At 56.7% G+C, this 18619-nt stretch overlaps 3 protein-coding genes across 3 annotated transcripts; 2 read left to right on the forward strand and 1 right to left on the reverse strand.

The window, feature by feature from the left end:
- Positions 1–3070: 3070 nt before the first annotated feature.
- CH63R_07897 (Duf300 domain-containing protein) lies at positions 3071–4968 on the forward strand (the record flags this gene model as incomplete). The annotated part of the gene is made up of 3 exons (XM_018302871.1): positions 3071–3110; positions 3224–3807; positions 3862–4968. The coding sequence occupies 3 exons, from the start codon at positions 3071–3073 to the stop codon at positions 4966–4968; spliced, it is 1731 nt and encodes a 576-aa protein (XP_018157649.1).
- Positions 4969–6493: 1525 nt separating this feature from the next.
- CH63R_07898 (THO complex subunit 2) lies at positions 6494–13857 on the reverse strand (the record flags this gene model as incomplete). Its single annotated transcript, XM_018302872.1, has 3 exons — positions 6494–9089; positions 9147–9241; positions 9292–13857. The coding sequence occupies 3 exons, from the start codon at positions 13855–13857 to the stop codon at positions 6494–6496; spliced, it is 7257 nt and encodes a 2418-aa protein (XP_018157650.1).
- Positions 13858–14515: 658 nt separating this feature from the next.
- Positions 14516–16537, forward strand: CH63R_07899 (Homoserine O-acetyltransferase; the record flags this gene model as incomplete). Its single annotated transcript, XM_018302873.1, has 3 exons — positions 14516–14822; positions 15050–15440; positions 15496–16537. The coding sequence occupies 3 exons, from the start codon at positions 14516–14518 to the stop codon at positions 16535–16537; spliced, it is 1740 nt and encodes a 579-aa protein (XP_018157651.1).
- Positions 16538–18619: the final 2082 nt, after the last annotated feature.

The raw sequence follows: 18619 nt of genomic DNA on the forward strand, positions 1-18619 counted from the left end.
GTGCTTGGGCCAGTTCAACGTTGGACTTTGAACGATGGCTGCTGGCTGGTGAGAAAAGGAAGAAGGGTTTCTTAGCTACGTAGTTGCGAGAATCATAATGACAAACGAACGCGTACAGGCGTTTCATGGCACTTCCACATGGCATGCGTGACCGATGACGGGGTCAGCCTTGTGCAAAGACGGCCTCTGTTGCAGAAAACTACCACTTATTGCCTGTGCGAGCTCGGATCGCGGTACAATCTCAGATTCAAGACGCGAGTAGGAGGGATGGACGGGGCATTGCGACGAGGGCGAGGGCGCCGGCGAGGGCGGCTTACCCACTAATGAACGGCTGGTAACTAGCGATGAAGAAGGGGAAGATGTGCAATCTGGACGGGCGTGGGGGGGTCGATCGCAACATTTTGATGTGGAGTGTTTAAAGAAACGAGGGTCGGACGGAGGCTGCCCGTGTTGATGTGAGCGGGTTAGTTGCGTGCGTGGTTGATGTCATTTCCGCAGACGTTTGTGTTGTGGTAATTTGGCAGAGATTTTACCCTCTGCGTTAGATTAGGGGTTAGGAGGGGACGGACGTAATGATGGCAAAGCTTAGCGTGGTGGAGGATGGGGATGATCTGATGATGGACATTGGGGGGGGGGGGGGGGGGGGGGGGCGGGTGGATGCAACTGGAACGCGGGTCTTGTTTTTATTCTGGGGTGGTTGCCGGTGGTTTCCTGGTTGTTTAGCTGGAGCGCGGCGTAGTTGCACATGCCACAACGAGTTGTTGGTTAGGCATCGTGAGTTGTGTTTGTGACAATGGTCACTCCCAATTTCTCTCCCAGGCGAAGATAGGGGTATTGGAGGGGAGGGGAGGAGCAAGTGAAGGCAAACCACGGCGCCGTTCTGGGTTCTCGAGGGCGTTGAATCTAGCATGTGGGCAGAACAAGCGTGAGTGCGGTTCAGGAGCCTGCGGGCGCCCTTGATGAGAGAGATGTCGATGGTTGGGCGCCCCTTCGGAAAGGCGCATGTTTCGAAACAAAGCTGAACAATTTTATATGCTAGAGGGGGGAAGGGAAAGGATTCGAAATTGGTGATCAAATGAACTCGAGACCTTGGCACGATTGTGTGTTGTACTACTGTCTTGTTTCAGGAAGAGCACGGGGTAGTGTACATCACGACATGGACGAGACATAAATTTTATAAAAAATTGGTGTTTGCTTGGTGCCTTTGGCGCCGCGACAAAATGACGACAACCTGCTTCTTGCGATGACTGCTCAATGGCGGCCATGATTTAAAAAGGCGGGATTGCGTTTGGAATACGAGCGTTCCGCGGGACCCGTTTGACTCGTGTTCCGTCCTGGGATGCATGGCCCTCCCCTTGCCCCTACCTAAAATCCCACATAGGATGTAGGGGGGGGGGGCTCGCGGAAACGGTGGCTGAGGAGTCGGGAATAGCTTCAGCCAGGTGTCGGCCGAGGCTGCGGCGCGCGGGAAGGTGGGAGGACGTGTCGGTGTCCCTGTGTGCTGTAGTGGATGTAGATAGATCAAGGACGCGCCTTTTTTCGTCGGCTGGGTTGACCTGTGAAGTCGTCGTGTCTGTCCATCATCAGTTCCGTTCGGGCTCTGTGCGTTCGTCTCATCATCGAAAGGGGGGGGGGGGGGGAGATGCTGTTTGATCAACACACAGAAAGACGGGATGGATGAAGGGAGAAAAAGACAAATCAAACTATTTGCATCCGTAAGGGGGACAACAAGAAGGGGTGGGTAAGGGAACCCCCCCCCCCCCCCTAAAGAGAAGAGTGTGGCCACGGCCCATGATATGCCACCAAGGGAAGGGAGATGGCGCCTCGTAAGAGTACGCGTTTATCTTTTGGCCCTTTCTCTTGAATGGTTTGGATCCAGAGGACCTGGAAGACATCTCCCCGTTGGCTGAATGGACGTGGCCGTCGATGGCGGCCCTGCAATCTCAGAGGGCGTCGGGTCGCTGTCGTCCATTACAGCACTGCCGCACTACATGTAGCATGGATAGTATACGGATACCTACCTAGGTAGGTAGGTAGGTAGTGTAAGTAGGTAGCGGCTCTTGGCACAGCCACTGGTCAAACGGCCTGGCAGGACCGGGTAGGCGAACCCCGGATGCTGATGCTGACCCGCCCCTTTCCCCTGTTCCTTGCTCCTGAGGGTTGGTTAGTAACGTAACTTAGTGCTGCTGCTGTCAGTCAGCATGGTGTGGTCGTCAGTCTTTTCCCCTCCGCTTTCGCATTTTTGTCGTCATTTCATTCCTCCTGTGCATACCCACGACCGCCACACTACTCCGACTTTTGCTTTCTTTCTTCTCCGTTTTTGGTGCGCATTCTGTTCTATCTATACCTTCCCTCTCTCTCTCTCTTTCTCTTTCGCGCCCGGACACGCCCACATCCGCTGTTCATCACACCGCAACTTGGCACGCCGGGCCCCCTGACGAAACCAAGACGATACCCGGCAGCGAGGACGACGACAACGACGAAGACGACGGCAAACCGGCTGCGACCACGCGGCGGCCGGCTCAGTATCCCGTGGAACCTCAAGAAGAGGGAGGATCGGCCTGCGCAGGATCGTGAGCGTGCTGGGGACTACATCGATTGGACGAGGCCCGCGAACCACCATTTGCGAACAATTCTACAAAACGCAGAAACGCTACTTTATCGAAGCCGAGTAGGAGGCGGAAGAAAGATAAAATAATACAAAGGAGAGCGTCTCGACATATATACCCGACCGTTGCATCTCTTCCCTCTGGATCCGTCTCCGTCCACTGTTGCGAACGCGCGACCGCACCCCCGAAACATTCGAGTTCGAAAGCCACGAGGCGACCAAGCTCTCGCCAAGACCGACACCCGCTCTGTTCCTGCAGCAGACTAGTCTTGGCGATCATCCAATATCCCCGAGCCCCGACCCCAACCCACCACCCCTCTGATAGTCCACACATACCAACATCGGATCAGGCCTTTGTGTCTTGCTTCTTCCGGCCGTCACCTACCCCGAGTCTTCGGTTCCGTCTCCGACACCATCCAACGTACAGGACCCTCCTCGGAAGGGTCCTAAGCCGCCGCCACAATGAACCTGACGTGTAACTCAACGCTCGAGGACATGAGAAGTATGTCACCTTGCCCGAACCCCCCTCCCTCACCCGAAACCCTCCCACCACACAGCCAACGACCCCGTCAAGACGCAACCAAGCAAGCTAACAAGCTGACCACCTCCTTCCAGTTGTCCCCGGCTCCGAGATTCTCATCGCCGGCCCGTTGACCTTCCATGACCTGGCCCTCATCATCGCTGGCTCCTGCACCATCATCGCCATCTGCCTTTCCTTCTACCTCATCTTCATGCACTCCATCAACTACACGAAGCCCCGCGAGCAGCGCCAGATCATTCGTATTCTTTTCATGGTCCCCGTCTACGCCGCCTCGTCTTTCCTCCAGCTCTACTTCTACTGGCACGCCGTCTACTTCCAGCTCATGAGCGACTGCTACGAGGCCTTCGCCATCGCCTCCTTCTTCTCGCTCATGTGTCACTACCTCGCCCCAGACGTCCACACCCAAAAGGACTACTTCCGCAACCTTCACCCCATCAAGCCTTGGGTCTGGCCTCTCGACTGGTTTGCCAAGTGCTGCGGAGGACAGAGAGGCCCCTGGCGTACCCCCAAGAGCGGTTTGACATGGTTCAACGTCATCTGGATCGGCGTCTACCATTATGTCTTCATCCGCGTTGCCATGACTGTCACCGCCGTTGTCACGCAGTACTTCCACCGCTACTGCGAGAGCTCCAACAACCCCGTCTTCGCTCACGTCTGGGTACGTATATGCTCCCCCCAAGCGGCCCGTCGTGGTTCTGGCTGACATCCATAGGTCATCTCCATCAACTGCGTAGCCGTCACAATCGCCATGTACTGCGTCATTCAATTCTACGTACAGATGCGGGAGCCTCTCAAGGAGCACTCGCCCTTTCTCAAGGTTCTTGCCATCAAACTTGTCGTCTTCTTCTCTTTTTGGCAGGTCACTTGCATCTCTCTGGCCACATCCACGCTCGATCTCGTCCACCCGAACAGAGTCCTTGCCTATCCCGATATCAAAGTCGGCATCCCTGCTCTTCTTCTCTGTTTCGAAATGTCCCTGTTCGCCCTCCTCCATCTCTGGGCTTTCCCCTACGCACCCTACGTGCCCGGCGCCAAGATCACCTTCTACCCGGCCCCAGACGCCCGCGACCTCAACGCGCCTCTGCGCGAAAACGTCCACTCCGCCCCCGGCGGTGGCTGGATGGGTCTCCGCGCTATCGGAGATGCCCTCAACCTCTGGGACTTCGTCAAGGCGTTTGGCCGTGGTATGCGCTGGCTATTCTGCGGTGTCAAGCGCCGCAAGGAGGACCCCAGCTACAAGACAGCCGCCAGTTTGGACATGGATGACCTCGACAAGGGCGGCGACACCGCATACCATCCCGCTGGCCTCAAGAGCACCGAGCATCTCCCCATCGCCCACGAGTTCCGCCGCAGCACATATCTGCAGCCCTCGCGACCACCTCCTCGACCCGCACGCCTAGACAACGAGAGCGCCAGCCTCATCGCTCACGCACAGCCGAACCCTTCCCAGATGTCTCCACCGCGCCGCCCAGAACGGCCACGCTCACCATTGTCGCCCTTGTCACCTATCTCGCCGTACCAAGACCACGGCTTCCAGGAGACGGGCATGGCACCTGTGTACCATGCTCACCAGACCTCGAACGCCGACTGGGAGAAGACATCGCCCACAACGACGAGCCCGACGTCGGGGCCACGCGATCTGACTCAGCAACGGATCGGAGAGGCGCTCTGGGGACCACCGCAAAGCCCCGCCGCCGCCGCCGCCATGATGCCAGAAAGCCCCGTCCTCGGGTCGCCCATGAACGGCGCCCCCGGTCAAGTACGCCCGACACACGGAAACCAGCCACATGGGCAGCCTGGACCCGGAACGGCCTTTTGAAAGGCCTGTTTGCTTGTCAATATATGGGCATGTTGCGCGGCAGCGCTCTATCACATTTGTGATGAAGAATCCAGCAAGGGACCCTTGCGCCGCAGGTGTTGGACGATTTGGTGTTTGGATATTTGGCATGCATGGGACACGGCGTTTTGATTTCTCACGAGATACCACATCATTTATTTTAGCTGATTGGGAATGAAACCGGTTATTTACCCTTCATAGCGTGCGGCAGTCCGTTTGATTCGTTCCCACCCCCATCGTCTGCATTCGTGGTGATCTCGAGAGCATGCCCAAGTGGCACCACTCCCTTTCAGGGTCTAACGATTCTATGACGAGGAGCGAGAGGACGGGGGGGTTCACCGTTGAAGATGGTGATGCATGTATAGTAAGTGACAGAAACCCTTGGACATTCACGGGGCGTCACGATCAATCCTGGCACTCCCCCCTCTCCCCTATCCTCCCCTCCCTTTTTTCTCTGTAGTCCTCGTCTTCGAGGGACCATGGCAAAACTGGCGACGTCCTTCTTGACGCACACTTGTCACCAAAGGAAACACGCACCTCGACTCGGGACGCAACGCCCCTTCAATCACGATGGGACGGAACTGGAGGATCGGACTCTTCAAGAATTGGGTGGTGGACTGGGCTTCTTCTATCGGCGTCGCCCAACCCCTTTTTTTCCTCTTCCCGGTCTCGTCGCCTCTGGCGGGGGGGGGGGGGGGGGGAACAACCCGCTCTCATCGGTGACACATACAATCATACAATGCGTCCTCCTCCCTCCCCTCCCCACTTCCTTTCCCTTCCTTTCCTTTGAACCCTTCTAGTTTACCAATCCCACCGATTTTTTATGCGCTGTTTCGATCTCGATGGGTGATTTTACAGTTGCCGTCTACTCATCTCGACGATGCCTGCGGGGCCCCCCCTTTTTTATGCTTACAGGGGGCTCGAGGTCTTTGGGTATCATATTATAGTAATCGCTTCATGGGTCGAAGGATTGGGTCATTACGAATGCGGCTTGTGTACCGGGCCAATGCCTAGGGAAGATCCGAGACGAGTTGGAAGTCGAGTCATCATCTGATCCTCTTGTCTTGGTATGACGCCGGCGCCTCTCCCTGGCGATCCAGATGGTTGTGGAAAATGGATGTGAACGAGGCTGTGTGTGTGCTTGTGTGTGTCTGTGTGTGTGTTTGACACTTGAGTGGATTGGTTTGTGTATCTGAATTTGAAAATTCCGTCTTTCCCCTGGCGACCAAGACAGTTGTGCAGACCCCCCAAAATAATAGTAATACTCGTAGACAATAGAAGCAAGTGTAAAAAAGCGATAATGAATGTGTCTTCTTTCGTCGAGGATTGCGGTCTCTTTCTCGTCCATTCTATGCGCGTGTCGTCGTGTTGACCAATCGCATATTCTTCTCTTCTTTTTCTTCTTCTTCCGTTCCGCGCAGTAACACGACTCTTTCTCTTTGTCGGATTATTTCTCCTTCTTGTAGACTGCTGTTGGCTCCTGCTTCCGCTTCAAAGCCTCTCCATACTAACGTCTTTGCCTCTTCTCGCGTTCGTTCGATAGTCCAACTGCGTCTTCGCTCCTCCGCTTTCGGCCACGCTCATCGCGCAGCTCCCGTCGGTCGTCGGTCGGCCTCAATCCTCCGTCACGCGGACCATTTCTAGATGCGCCACGCACGTTTACGCCCCAGTCTTCGCCCCTTCCACCTGGACCCCCCTCTCCGCGTCCGCCTTCTCCGCGGTCGCTGCGATGACGCTGCTCACGGCTGCTTACGTGAGGGGCGTTGGCATGAGAGTCTCTGGTGCTGCTAGAGGGCTCTCGGCCAGAGCGCCGGGGCTCACGTTCCTCGCGGGTGCTAGACTGGCTTTGGGCCCCCGATCTTCGGTCCCTGTGTTCACGCGGTTCCTTGGCTTCCCTCTCGCGGTCGGGGCTGCGCTCTCGCTCGCGGCTGCCTCGCCTCGAATGTCTGCCGCGCTCCGAACGGTGTTCGCGTCGGCTGCGGTCGTGCTCACTTCGCAGATGGTCATCCCCGTTGGCCTGTCCTTTGTCTTGACGGACCGGGTCTGGACGCTCCTGGGTCGGCGTAGATACCGGCGATGCGCCCGTGAGGACTTGAGCATCAGAGCCAGCGATACTACCTCTGGGAGCTCCACGACCGCGAATGCTGGTGCCCCTGTTGCTCTCTGGCATGTTGGCTTGTGCTTGCTGCAACGTGCTGTTAATACCAGCAAGCTGCCTGCGACTGCCGCCGCTGCGCCCTCGGTCGTTTGAGGATGGCCCAGAAGGCGCGCCTTCTGTTGAACCTGGATAGCTCCCTGTTGGTGTACGACTGTTGCCACTTTGGATTATGGGGGCACGGTCAGGCGTGTTGATAGGTGGCAGCGATGGTCGAGAGTGGCTTGGTGGTTGGCCTGGAGGTGGAGGCGGCGGCGGCGGTGCGATTTGTGCCAGTCGATCAGGATGGATCCCAGGGGCCAGTGTGGGGCCTCCAGAAGATGGCGTGGGTGAGTTCGTCGGACCTGGGTTCATGGTACGTGTACGATCAGGGTGAGCGGCTGGCGTCGGCGTCATCGTAGACGGTGAGTTGACGGATGCGCTCGGGTCGTACTGGCTTCGACGTCCTCTACCAGAAGCCGGACCCGTAGGTGGGTGTCGCTCTTCGGGCGCCGGGTTGTCGGTGTTCGGGGAGAACCATGGGTCGGATCGTGAGTTAGGTGTGCCCATGTGGCTACCTCGGGCTGCCCCTCGGCCGCGACCACGAGGCCCCAGAGGAACGTCATTTGTGACAACTGACTGAATAGGGTTCAATCGACCGTAATTCTGATCCTGCTGAGTGGTCCGGCTGTGGTCGGGCTCCGAGTTTCGGCTGGAACCGAGGAAAGCCTCTCTGCTTTTATCTGGGCCGAAGCGTTCACCTTCCCTCTCCGCAATGCGATCCGCTCGCGGGTTGGAAGCGGGAGGCTCGACAACGTGTGTATCTCTGCCAGAGGGACGATGCTCAGAGTGATGAGTACGGCCATGTCTATCATCTCTGCCAGCATCAGCCGTTGCGTCTGGGTTGAACCGTCCGCTTCTTCTGGGCGAATGAGTTCGCGGGACGCCTCGGTCCCTGTGTTCTTCTCGCGCCGGGCGTGCTGACGGATCTGACCGTGAGTCGCCCATCAAAGCAGCACGCTCAGGGTTGATGATGTCGGCACGCTCTTGATCCGGGCCACGTGGCTCCTGACCACGTGAGGCCCGCCCACTGCGTCGGTCTGCTTCTGAGGATCGAGGTGGTCGCTCCGAGCGGCTAGGTCGGTCCGGCTCTCCTTGGATAAGGGCCAGCCTGGCAGGGTTCACCGGGGGGTCCTCGGCCGGCTGCTGGGTTGACTGCGGTGGCGGCGTGGCATTTACGGGTTCTCGCGAGAGCCTGCCAGCCTCGGCAGTTCGGCCGTTCACCGGCGCTGTCTTATCCCGAGGCGGACGGCTGTCACGCTCATGAGCTCCATGGTCGCGGCGGGGAAGCTGCGGGTCTTGCCTGGCAGGCCAATCTTTTTCGGACAAGCGGCCGGTTTCCCTCGATGGAATCTCTGGTCCACGCCGGTCTGGGTTGGGAAAGTCACGACTGCGTTCAGGTCTAGCAGCTTCAGGGAATCTGGGATCTCTCGAGGAATCTCGGGGGTCCCGGTGTTCTCTGGAATCCCTAGGCTCCCTTGTGTCTCTGGGACCGCGTGGCTCTCGCGGTTCTCTTTGGTCTCGTCGCTCCGGTAGGGCGGCGTCTGGCGTGAAGTGGTTACGTCCGTAATGACCAGGGATAGGAACGTCCGGTCGCTTAGGAAGACTGTGCGCGCTTCTGTCCGGGCCTGTGGGCGTGGGAGTCGACTTGGGCACATCCCGGTGGTTCGTATTGCTCTGTGCCGGGGCGGCAGCCGCCGGCTTAGGCGTCGAGGGCTTGCTGGAGGCATTGGGGCCAAAGTCAGCGCGTGAGTGCCCGGCCTTGACAGGTTCTATCGGTGAGGCCGACGGCTTTGGAGGCAAGTTGGGATCTTTTTGCGTGAGCGTGCCTGGCGCGGACGGGGCTGCGGGCCGAGCCTCGACATCTCTACCGTCCTTGACTTCTCCATCTTCGTGTTCCGTCGCGGTCCTGTAGACGAAATGTTAGTCGAGATGCGTGGGAACGTCCTTGGAACAACAGACGTACTTGGATGATCCTGGCTTGAACTCGACCGCAGTTGGGCGAAGATTTGTTGCGCCGCTGGGCTCGCCATCCTTGGCCTTCCCTTGAGCTTGACCGTTCTTCAAGACGTTAGCGTTTCCCTGGTTAAATGATTGCTTGCTTCGCTCACCATGTTCGGCCGGAAGCCGGCTGGCAATACCCATTTTGCCTTCCTCCTTTGCAACTCAGACAGAGCGCCTTGGGCGGCCACGGAAAGGTCTACACGGTGGCCCTCCCCTCCAGCGGATGCAGTCTTCGATGCTGCTTCTCGCTCGGTGATTGTCTTGAGCTGTTCGATGAACTGGTTGCCCATAAACGTCACGGCCGGGAAGAAGTCGAGAACAGCCTTGAGCACTGTCATGGCGTTGCGAATGTGCATCCACTCCATGCCACCCAGGCAAGACTTCAACGCCAGGTTGAGCTTGTTGTGCCATCCGTAGAGAATGTCTCGGAATTGCGCATGATCATAATAGGATGATGGCTTTCCCTTGTCGTCAAACTCAGAGGCAAACCCGAGAAGGAAGCTTCGCTTGCCGACAGCCTCCCTCTCGTAGACGTTCGTGTCGCGATGCCATCGGGCAAGGTCTTTGAGGATGCAGTTGAGGAACCTGCCCATGTGTTCGGCCTCGCGGACTGTGCAGGTGAAGATGATCGCCCGCAGCCGGTTGACGTTGAAGAGTCTATCATACAACGCCTTCAGCCGGAAGTTGGGTGCACCAAAGGTGTGGAGCTTCTTGATCAGCACGTAGCAGTACTCTGCGTCACTAGCCGAGAGTACGAGCCGCGGAAGCAAGCATTGCTCGAGAATGGCGTCCGAAATGCCGTTCAACTTAATCGCCGAGCCTGGGAACCATGTTGCCATGTGCTCTGTCATGTAGTCTCGCACTACTCGCGCTCGCTTCATCTGTGAGTCTGCCTCCTTAGGTAGCTCGTTGCTGATCTTGAGGAGTTCGGCTTTCTTGGCCTCCTTCTTATTGATGCCACTGCGGCTCATGTCTGAACGATCTCTGTTGAGATCTCTTTGCATATTTGACAGCCTCTTGTGGGCGCTGTTGTAGCTTGCAGCGGGCACCTCGATGTCGCCGAGCTGCAACGCCCAAAACAGAACATAAAACTCGGGACTGAGCTTGCTCCAGGAAGACGCTGCAGAGATGGACCGCATCGATTCTACAATAGGTTCAAGCGCCTCGTGAATCTGGCGAAGGGAGTCCTGCTTTGCCTTTTCTCGAATCTCCGCCGGCGTCATTGTCTTGTCCTCCGTCTCATTCGGTTCGCCGGTGGCCTCTTTCGCATCGGTGGCACTCTGGACCATCGCAACGTCTCCGTCTGGGTCAGCGGTGTTTGACGATGAATCAAGCCTCTTGGAGAACATGTTGTGAGCAACACCCTCCCGGCCAATGAGGAAAGCCAGGCTTGCGTCGAGGCCAAACTCGTCCATTAGACGGGTGATAGCGGGCACCAGCGAGTCGAACTCATGAGGCTCCAAGTTGGTCCGCAAAAGGTCAAGATACTGAACCAAGATCTGATGGCTGTCGTCGATAACGGAACCAATGTATTTGATGTGTGCCTCGTCGTCCGGGAGTTTGTAGATGGCAGACTGTCGATACTGCGCCACGTTGATGAGCACCCGGCCGGCGAGGTTCGAGTCGACGAGTGACTGCATCAAGCGCTTCGCGCTGCGAGTTGACTCAAATCGCTTGTCTTGGAGACTGAGAAGCGTCTGGCGCCGCAAAACTTCGCCTCCCGACATGGCCAAGATCTGGTCGTCTGTGAAGTCAAGAACTTGGACCACGCCACCCATGGAGGCCACAAGCTCCTTGAGAATGATCAAGTCGGTCGAATTGCCTTGGAAGAGCTGATCATTGACATACTTGAGAATCGGGGTCGGATCAAGTATGGAGTACCGCTTAAAGACTTTGCCGGCAAACTTGGAAAGCGCTTGAAGCCATTTGCTGGTCAGCAGGATGGAGGACTCTTGTGTGCGACTTCGCTGGCCACCCAGAGAGCTCATTAGGGACCAGACGAGGACGTCGTATGCCAGGTCGGTGAAGTACTTGGCACACTCGACGAATGCCTCAATGAGGTTGGCGTAAGACTCGATTTGGCCCAGTGCCTCCTTGAAGACAATGCCGGGCGAGGAGTAACTGGTCTTGGCCAAGGACTTGGCCATTTCACTGAGATTCGTGAGAGAGATGCGCTTCATCACGCCTCTGGTTTCGACACGTGTGCGGGTGAATGCAGCCTTCATCGCCGGCAGGCGGGAGATTTGACCCTCAAACCATTCGGCGTAGATGGAGTATCGAGTGGCAACGGGATAGAGCTTGAGCAGATCCCAGACAGAGTTGACAACTGCAGCGTTGGCAGTCGTCATGCTGAGTGCAGGGACTAGGATACGTCGCAAGAGTTCCTGCCACCGGTCCATATTTTGTTGAGAGTGATCCTCCGCCAGGCTTTTAGCTCCGATGCTGACGAGCTTGGCAAGCAATGCAGGGTCTTTGCCAATGTTTACGCCAGAGAGGTTCAGGAACGTGTCACACAGGGTGAAGACGTCGTCGACCGTCTGGCAGACTGGAACGTTGTCGGCCCATTCATCCCAGTAGAATCTGTAATGCTGGTCTCTGCTGTCGAACCCATCAGGAAATGGCCATCTCATGGACTTCTTGACCGGTATGGTTCCCAGCTTGATGGTGCCTTTGGCAACACCGGCTTGGTCGACATCGGCGATGGACTTTGCGGGGCATTCAGCCATTCCAACAGCGGTGGGTCGGCTTTCCTTGAATACCTTCTCGATACTGTGATTGAGGATGCGGTGTATCCGATCAAGGATCTCGGGGTAGGCCTCGGGAAGCCAGGGGAAACGACCTAGGATGAAAAGGGACTCGGGAATGGCGCCGATTGTCAGCAGGCAGTTGAGTAATGCAGCCTTTTGCTCCATGGGTTCCGGTAGCTTGTCCTTCTCGTCCGTTCCGACGTTGGTTTTGGCATCGGCATCGGTCTTTCCAGCGGCGTCTCGAGTACGCGTTGTGGGTGGCGGTGCCGTGTCGTCAGGCAACGCACCAGCCATAAGGAGAGCATTCTGTGCGGCACCGGGTCGGCTTTGCTTTTCCTTTTCCTCGAGCTCCTTCATCTTCTTTTCCCTCATGGTGTCCATCTCTTCGTCAAGAGGCCAAAGGTGGGGGTAAATATCGACTAAGGACATGAAGCCAACCTTGACAAGAAGAGCGACGAGGTAAAGGAGGTTTGCCGGCAAGACGTCGTCCGGATCTCTGGCGTCAGAGGCGTAAAATCGCAGCTTGAAGCCAAGTAGCTGGGCGGCGGTTCGGTTTCCCTGGGGGGGGAGGGTCTTCGTGGCCTTCATCCACGCGGAGGCGGCGTTGACTTCAGCCTCGGATGCGGACTCGGATGCCTCCAATAACTTGAGATGCTCGTCCGTGACTTGTCTTCCTCCGAGCTGGAAGAAAGCATCAATGTGGACTTCGCGCGCACGATCCCAGAATTCAGCATCTCGTTGACGTCTCAGTTCAGCGTTCGCCAGTTCGACATCTTCGCTGGTCATCCAATGGGAATGGTCGGGGAGAGCCCAAGGAGGTAAGCCGCCAGCGTAAATGGATGCAGCCGAGGTTTGGCTGCGAGGCCACCAAGAGCTGACGCGGAGAAGCTTGATGAAAAAGCGGAATTGCTTGATAAGGACGGCAGCAAAGACGTCGAGTGTGACATCGAGTACTCTTCCGACGTCGAGGTCAAAGGTTCCGATAAGCCCCTTGAGACGTTCGAATGCTGCGTGGGCCGTTTCGGCCGAGGGGGGCTCTGCGCTGCTCGTTGTGAAAAGCTCAGTCATCAACTTGGAGTAGCCTTCACTTTCTTCACGCAGCAGGTTGTAGTTTGCTTGCCGGTACAAGAGATTGGTCGCGCGTCTAATCCCAAGCTTGACAAAAGTTTCCCTGATGAGGCCAAGGTCCTGGAGTAGCTGAGCGTCGAGAGTTTGGCGAACAAGTTCTGGCGAGACGCCAGTTGCTTGTATGAAGTCGCGAAGTTGGGGCTTGAAGAGGTCTCGATCGTTGTCAAAGATTATGGACAAGGTGTCGAGAAAAAGGGTGTGCGGCTCGAACGAGAAAGAGTCCTTAATCATTTCTTGCGATTCAGTGCCGAGAATCTCCTTCATGCAGGCGCCAGCGTCGGCGGGTGACAATCGGCCCTCCACAACAGCATGAATAAACTCTTGGTAGATAGTGGTCAGCTCCTCGGTGTCCACATCTAACCTCGAGCTGATTCCATGATCGATCAAGGCCTGTTTGCTGCCGCTTGTCCAGGAAGCGACCGCGTCGTCGGTGATGTGTTCATAACAGTAGGTTGTGGGTACCGGGGACGGCGGATGGGACGCCGGCGCAGACGCCACTTGCTCCATAGCCATCGGGGCAGGATGTTGCGATTGCGACGGGGTGGGCGGGGGGCGGGGGACAGTCGGAGAGGTAACGCGGGAGGCGCTCGCGGACTGGCTCCCAGAGTGTGCTAGTTGTCCTTGGGCGGAATCGCGACGGTCGTTCCGTCTAGTGTTCCTGCCTCCGCGACCACCTCTTCCTCCTCCCTCGGAGAAGTCTCGATCGCGTTGGCCCAGTGCCGTATCTCCAGGTCGATGGGGGGAGGGTCTGTTGCCTTCGCTAGCAAGACCACCACGAGCCTTACGCTTAGGAGGCATCGTGCTCTCTCGGTCGCGGGTTTGTTCAAGGTATCATCGGAGACACGCGCGCTCTGTCTCAAACAGTCGTCCTGGAGATATACTAGTCAGCAAAGCTCGAATTGCCAGCGTGCGCGAGGCTGGAAAGGGAGGTAGGTACCTGGTGGTTTGAGAGGTTTGGGGAGCTCGTCGCGTGTAGCTCCGAGAGAGAGTGCCGTGCACAAAGGGAATGAAAAATAGCCGGTTCAATCGTTTGGACCAAGAAGAAGAAAAATTGATCAGAAGTAAGTAGAGCCAAGGAGGTTACAGAAAGAGGTTGCGCCTTAAGGTTGGCGATTTCGCTTGAGTTGGCGACAGGACGACGATGATGGCTGGTGTTTCGCGTGAAGAGGCAGTTGCATCGATCTAAAAGCTTCAGACCCACTGCAAACGGGTAGCAGCCTCACGAAAGACAAGGCTGCGAGGTGGCTGTGGATAGAGGCCTATGTACGTACTGGTTGACGGCATGTACCGGCTACTTGCATGTGCAAGGGAGTGATTGTAGAAGTTTCCGTCCCAAGAACCTGCCAACTGTCCACGTCCCTTCCAAGGGACCGGTTGTCGGCTGACTCATCAAGCAACCCCGCGCAGCCAATGATTCGCTGTCAAAAAAGCAACAACTGGGTGGGAACAAGTACTAATGTATTTATTACTACAACTGCAATTACGCCATTTTCGGCGCAAATCTTTGGCAACCCGACCAGTCATACAGAGTCACACTGAGCAAGCCCAATCCCCAGATTCTTCATATATCTCGCATATCTCGCCATCGCCGAGAAGCTCCAGTTTCTGCAGCCTTGCCCTTGCTCTATCTGGCCTCGGAATCTGTTGGCATCATCGAGTTCACGGCGCAATCTTCAACTTGGCAAAGTCTACAGTGCCCCTCGTTCACTCCGAGATCGGAATGGCTGCACAAAATTTACAGAACGGCGCTCAGCCGAAGTACGGTCAGTATGATGTTTTGCCCAAGAGTGTCATCACCTCTCTCTTTCATCTTCCCTACCTCGATTGTAATCTCTGTCCGTTTAGGTCTGACCTGAGTGGCCTGCTGATTTCGCGATGCTGTTCCCTCGCCCCACTGCATTTATTACATCACACATTGCTATCCCTCTCTCATTCATTCCCTTCCCCCCTCCGTATGAGATGAGAAGGCCGGTTGCTGAATACCTGTAAGAAAGAACCCAAACGCAGCCTGAGAACCCGTTTGCCGCATTGATTCCGGAGCAGCAATTCGCTGTCATCCCCAAGTTCACTCTTGAATCCGGTGTTACTCTTTACAATGTGCCTGTGGCATACACCACAAGAGGCAAGCTCTCGCCCAACGGCGACAATGCCATGGTCATATGCCATGCCTTGACTGGCAGCGCTGATGTCGGTGACTGGTGGGGACCCCTCCTCGGAGGGCCCGGCAGAGCTTTCGACACATCGCGGTTCTTCATCGTCTGCATGAACGCCTTGGGAAGTCCCTACGGCACTGCGAGTCCGGTCACTGCCAAGGACGGAGACCCGTCGAGGGGCAGATACGGCCCCGAGTTTCCCTTGACCACGATCCGCGACGATGTCAAGTGAGTTGAGGTCCCTCTTGTAGCTCAGACTGTTGAGAAAGCTGACGAATTCTAGCCTCCATAAGCTCCTCTTGGATGATTTGGGCGTCAAGCAAGTTGCCGCAGTCATCGGTGGGTCACTGGGCGGCATGTTTGTGTTGGAGTGGGCGTATTTCGGCAAGGAGTATATCCGATGCGTCGTGCCCATCGCAACATCGAGCAGGCATAGCGCATGGGGCATCAGCTGGGGCGAGGCTCAACGGCAGAGCATCTACGCCGATCCGAAATACGACGACGGCTACTACTCTTTTGACGACCCCCCGTCGACTGGTCTTGGCGCCGCCCGCATGTCTGCCCTCTTGACCTACCGCAGCCGCAACTCGTTCGAGTCGCGGTTCGGACGCAACATCCCCGACCCTTCTAGACGGCAAACGATCCGCGAGAGGCCCAGACCCAGCACGCCGTCGGAAGCGCACTTCCACATCCACAACGACGGCCACAACGTCAAGCGCGGCAGCCTGTCGCGTCAGAACAGCCAGGGCAGCGCGTCGAGGACGCCGGTAGAGAGCACGACGGCCGAGGCGGTCACCGAGGCGCTCGACCCTCAATTCCACGGCCCGCAGACCGAGAGCCTGACCGGGGGTGACAAGCTCCCGACGTCGACCTATTTCTCGGCGCAGTCCTACCTGCGTTACCAGGGACAGAAGTTCGTCAAACGTTTCGACAGCAATTGCTACATCGCCATGACAAGGAAGCTGGACACCCACGACGTGTCTCGGGACCGTGCCGCGACCATCGCAGAGGCCTTGGCGTTGATCGAGCAGCCCACCCTGGTCCTGGGCATCGAGAGCGACGGACTTTTCACGTTTGCGGAGCAGGAAGAGATTGCGGAGCACGTCAAGGACGCCAGGCTTGAGCGGATCGACAGCCCCGAGGGCCACGACGCGTTCCTGCTCCAGTTCGAGCAGGTGAACCGCTATGTCTTGGACTTTTTGAAGCAGACGCTGCCGGACATCATGGACAAGAAGGGCGAGGAAGTCGAAGAGCTCGGTGTCGGCCAGTTGACCAAGAGCAGCACCTTTGGAGAGGCCGAAGTGGAGGACATCACCGCGTGGTAAGACAACCGCGGGGACAGGGCGCGGTGAAATCGGTTGGCCTCGGCGTATGGCCGGGAGGGGGGGTGGTTTTTGCGTGCTTGTTTGTTTTGTTTCAACATGACTGGAGTCTTTTCAACAACTCAGCGATACACATACGGGAAATAGACGGGGGGGGGACAGAATTGGATCTTGCGGCACTGCTATTCGATGACGTGAAGCCTGGTTTCGGGGAGAGATATGTCCGGAATGAGAGGCACATGGTAAGAAAATGCCGCACTACCGAATGCTCCGTGGATCAGCTCATTTCGGCGACGAGAGACGGGAGACGGGAGATGACGGTGTCGGTCGGCGGACTAGCCATTGGCGAGCGGGTTTTCTTGCCATCTTCTCATCGTACGCCCAAGCGCCGGGCTATGCTAGACCCCTCACAACCAGCAAAGCAGATGCCGTCGCCGTCTGTATGAACGGCAGACCTTGTTGCCAATTGTTGCCAATTATGACCAAAGGCTATTCTCGGCCGTTGCCCGGTCCTCAATGGGGCAATCTGACCCTTCGATCTGGGCTTCTACTCGGCGTACGAAACCGATACGAGTATACATCGTACTACTTAAGTAACCCTGTGTGAAGCAGTGGGGGAAATAACAGGGGGTCGCGTCTTCGGGGAGGCTCGCCGTAGAGATCACGAACAACACTCCTTTTACAGTGAAAGGCCCAGGAACCCCAGCTCTCGATTCTCGTCCGTCCAGAGCAGAGCAGTTGGCACAAGCGGGAGGCGACGACGAACTATGCGCAGGTTCGGACAGTCAAGCAAGACGGCGATGAGCGCACGGGTAAAAAGGGTTAAAGGTCGGTTGATGAGGAAGGGAAAAAATAAGAAATGGTACGGGTTCTGTACTGTACAGATGTTGTGAGGAAGATGACTCGATCGCCAGGCGGTTATTGAGAAGGAACCAATTTTGAAACCAAACTCTATTAGGCGCAAAGGCCAACAGCAGGCGTCAGGGACTTGAGCGTACAGACGTACAGACTGTACAGTACAGACGAAGACTTCCGTGCTGAATGGACTGGGCCTGGATCCCATCGACTATGCAAGCTACATCATTAGGAATGCCGTGCCTCATCCCAGTGATTCCGGCACATCACCGAAAGGCCGGCCGCCGCCGACCTTCCAGGTGTCGTCGAGCACTGGTTACACGTGTGAGAGTGCATCCCTGTCATTGGCTCGGGGAATCCTTGTACGAAGGATTCACAGTGCAAGAAGGGCCCCTTTTCGACAAGCCAGGCGAGAAGAGCGTTGGCAGATCTGGAGACCGTGGGGGGGGGGGGGGGGGCTGTCAACAGTCATTTACCCGTCGAAGGGCATCCATCCACAAGGTGGAGCGAGGGGCAATCGTCTCTTGGCTGACAAGACTGGATCGTTTAAACTGCGTTGAGGCTGCAACCACAAAATCCATTTCCATCGAGGTGAGACAAAAGGGCTAGGAGGAACGGCGCGCCGGTTCGTCGAGTGCAAAATGGGAAAGAAGAATGGGAGGGGAGGGAGAGATGTGTTTTCAACGTGTTTTATCCCACATGAGACACAAGGAAGAGAAGAGCCCAATCGGGACGGATCTGCAGGACGGTCTGCGTCAAGAAGGGGGTCCCGTGTGCCCGGCGTTCCAGCATCCTTCTAGAAGGGACATCCCTGTTGTTGACCAAGAGAGTGTTGTGTGGGGGCGAGGTGGAAGGAGAGGAGAAGCCACCGGCGCATGAAGAGCAGAAAAGCGACGCCTTCCCACCTTCCATTGCCATTGATTTCTCTCGGGTCCGTGGTCAGTCAGTGCCCGCTCAAATGAAGAAGGAAGGCACGTTCGCGCCGTTGAAGACGGGTGAACGGCATGAAGGAAGTGGGGCTGCTCGGTTTACGCCTTCCATGTCAACTCACGTATCGTACACGGGCAGGAGAGATAGAGATACATCAGCACCTAATTGTACTCTGGACACCGGGCATGCTGAACGCACATCGCTGTACGATGTAGGTACCTAAGAGGTATCTTGGGTATCGGTGGTCCCATCCGGTCAACCATGTCCTGGTACGGACATTGTAGAACTTTTACTTTCTGT

Source organism: Colletotrichum higginsianum, chromosome 5, assembly GCF_001672515.1.
Source record: "Colletotrichum higginsianum IMI 349063 chromosome 5, whole genome shotgun sequence".
NCBI classification, from domain to species: Eukaryota; Fungi; Ascomycota; class Sordariomycetes; order Glomerellales; family Glomerellaceae; genus Colletotrichum; species Colletotrichum higginsianum.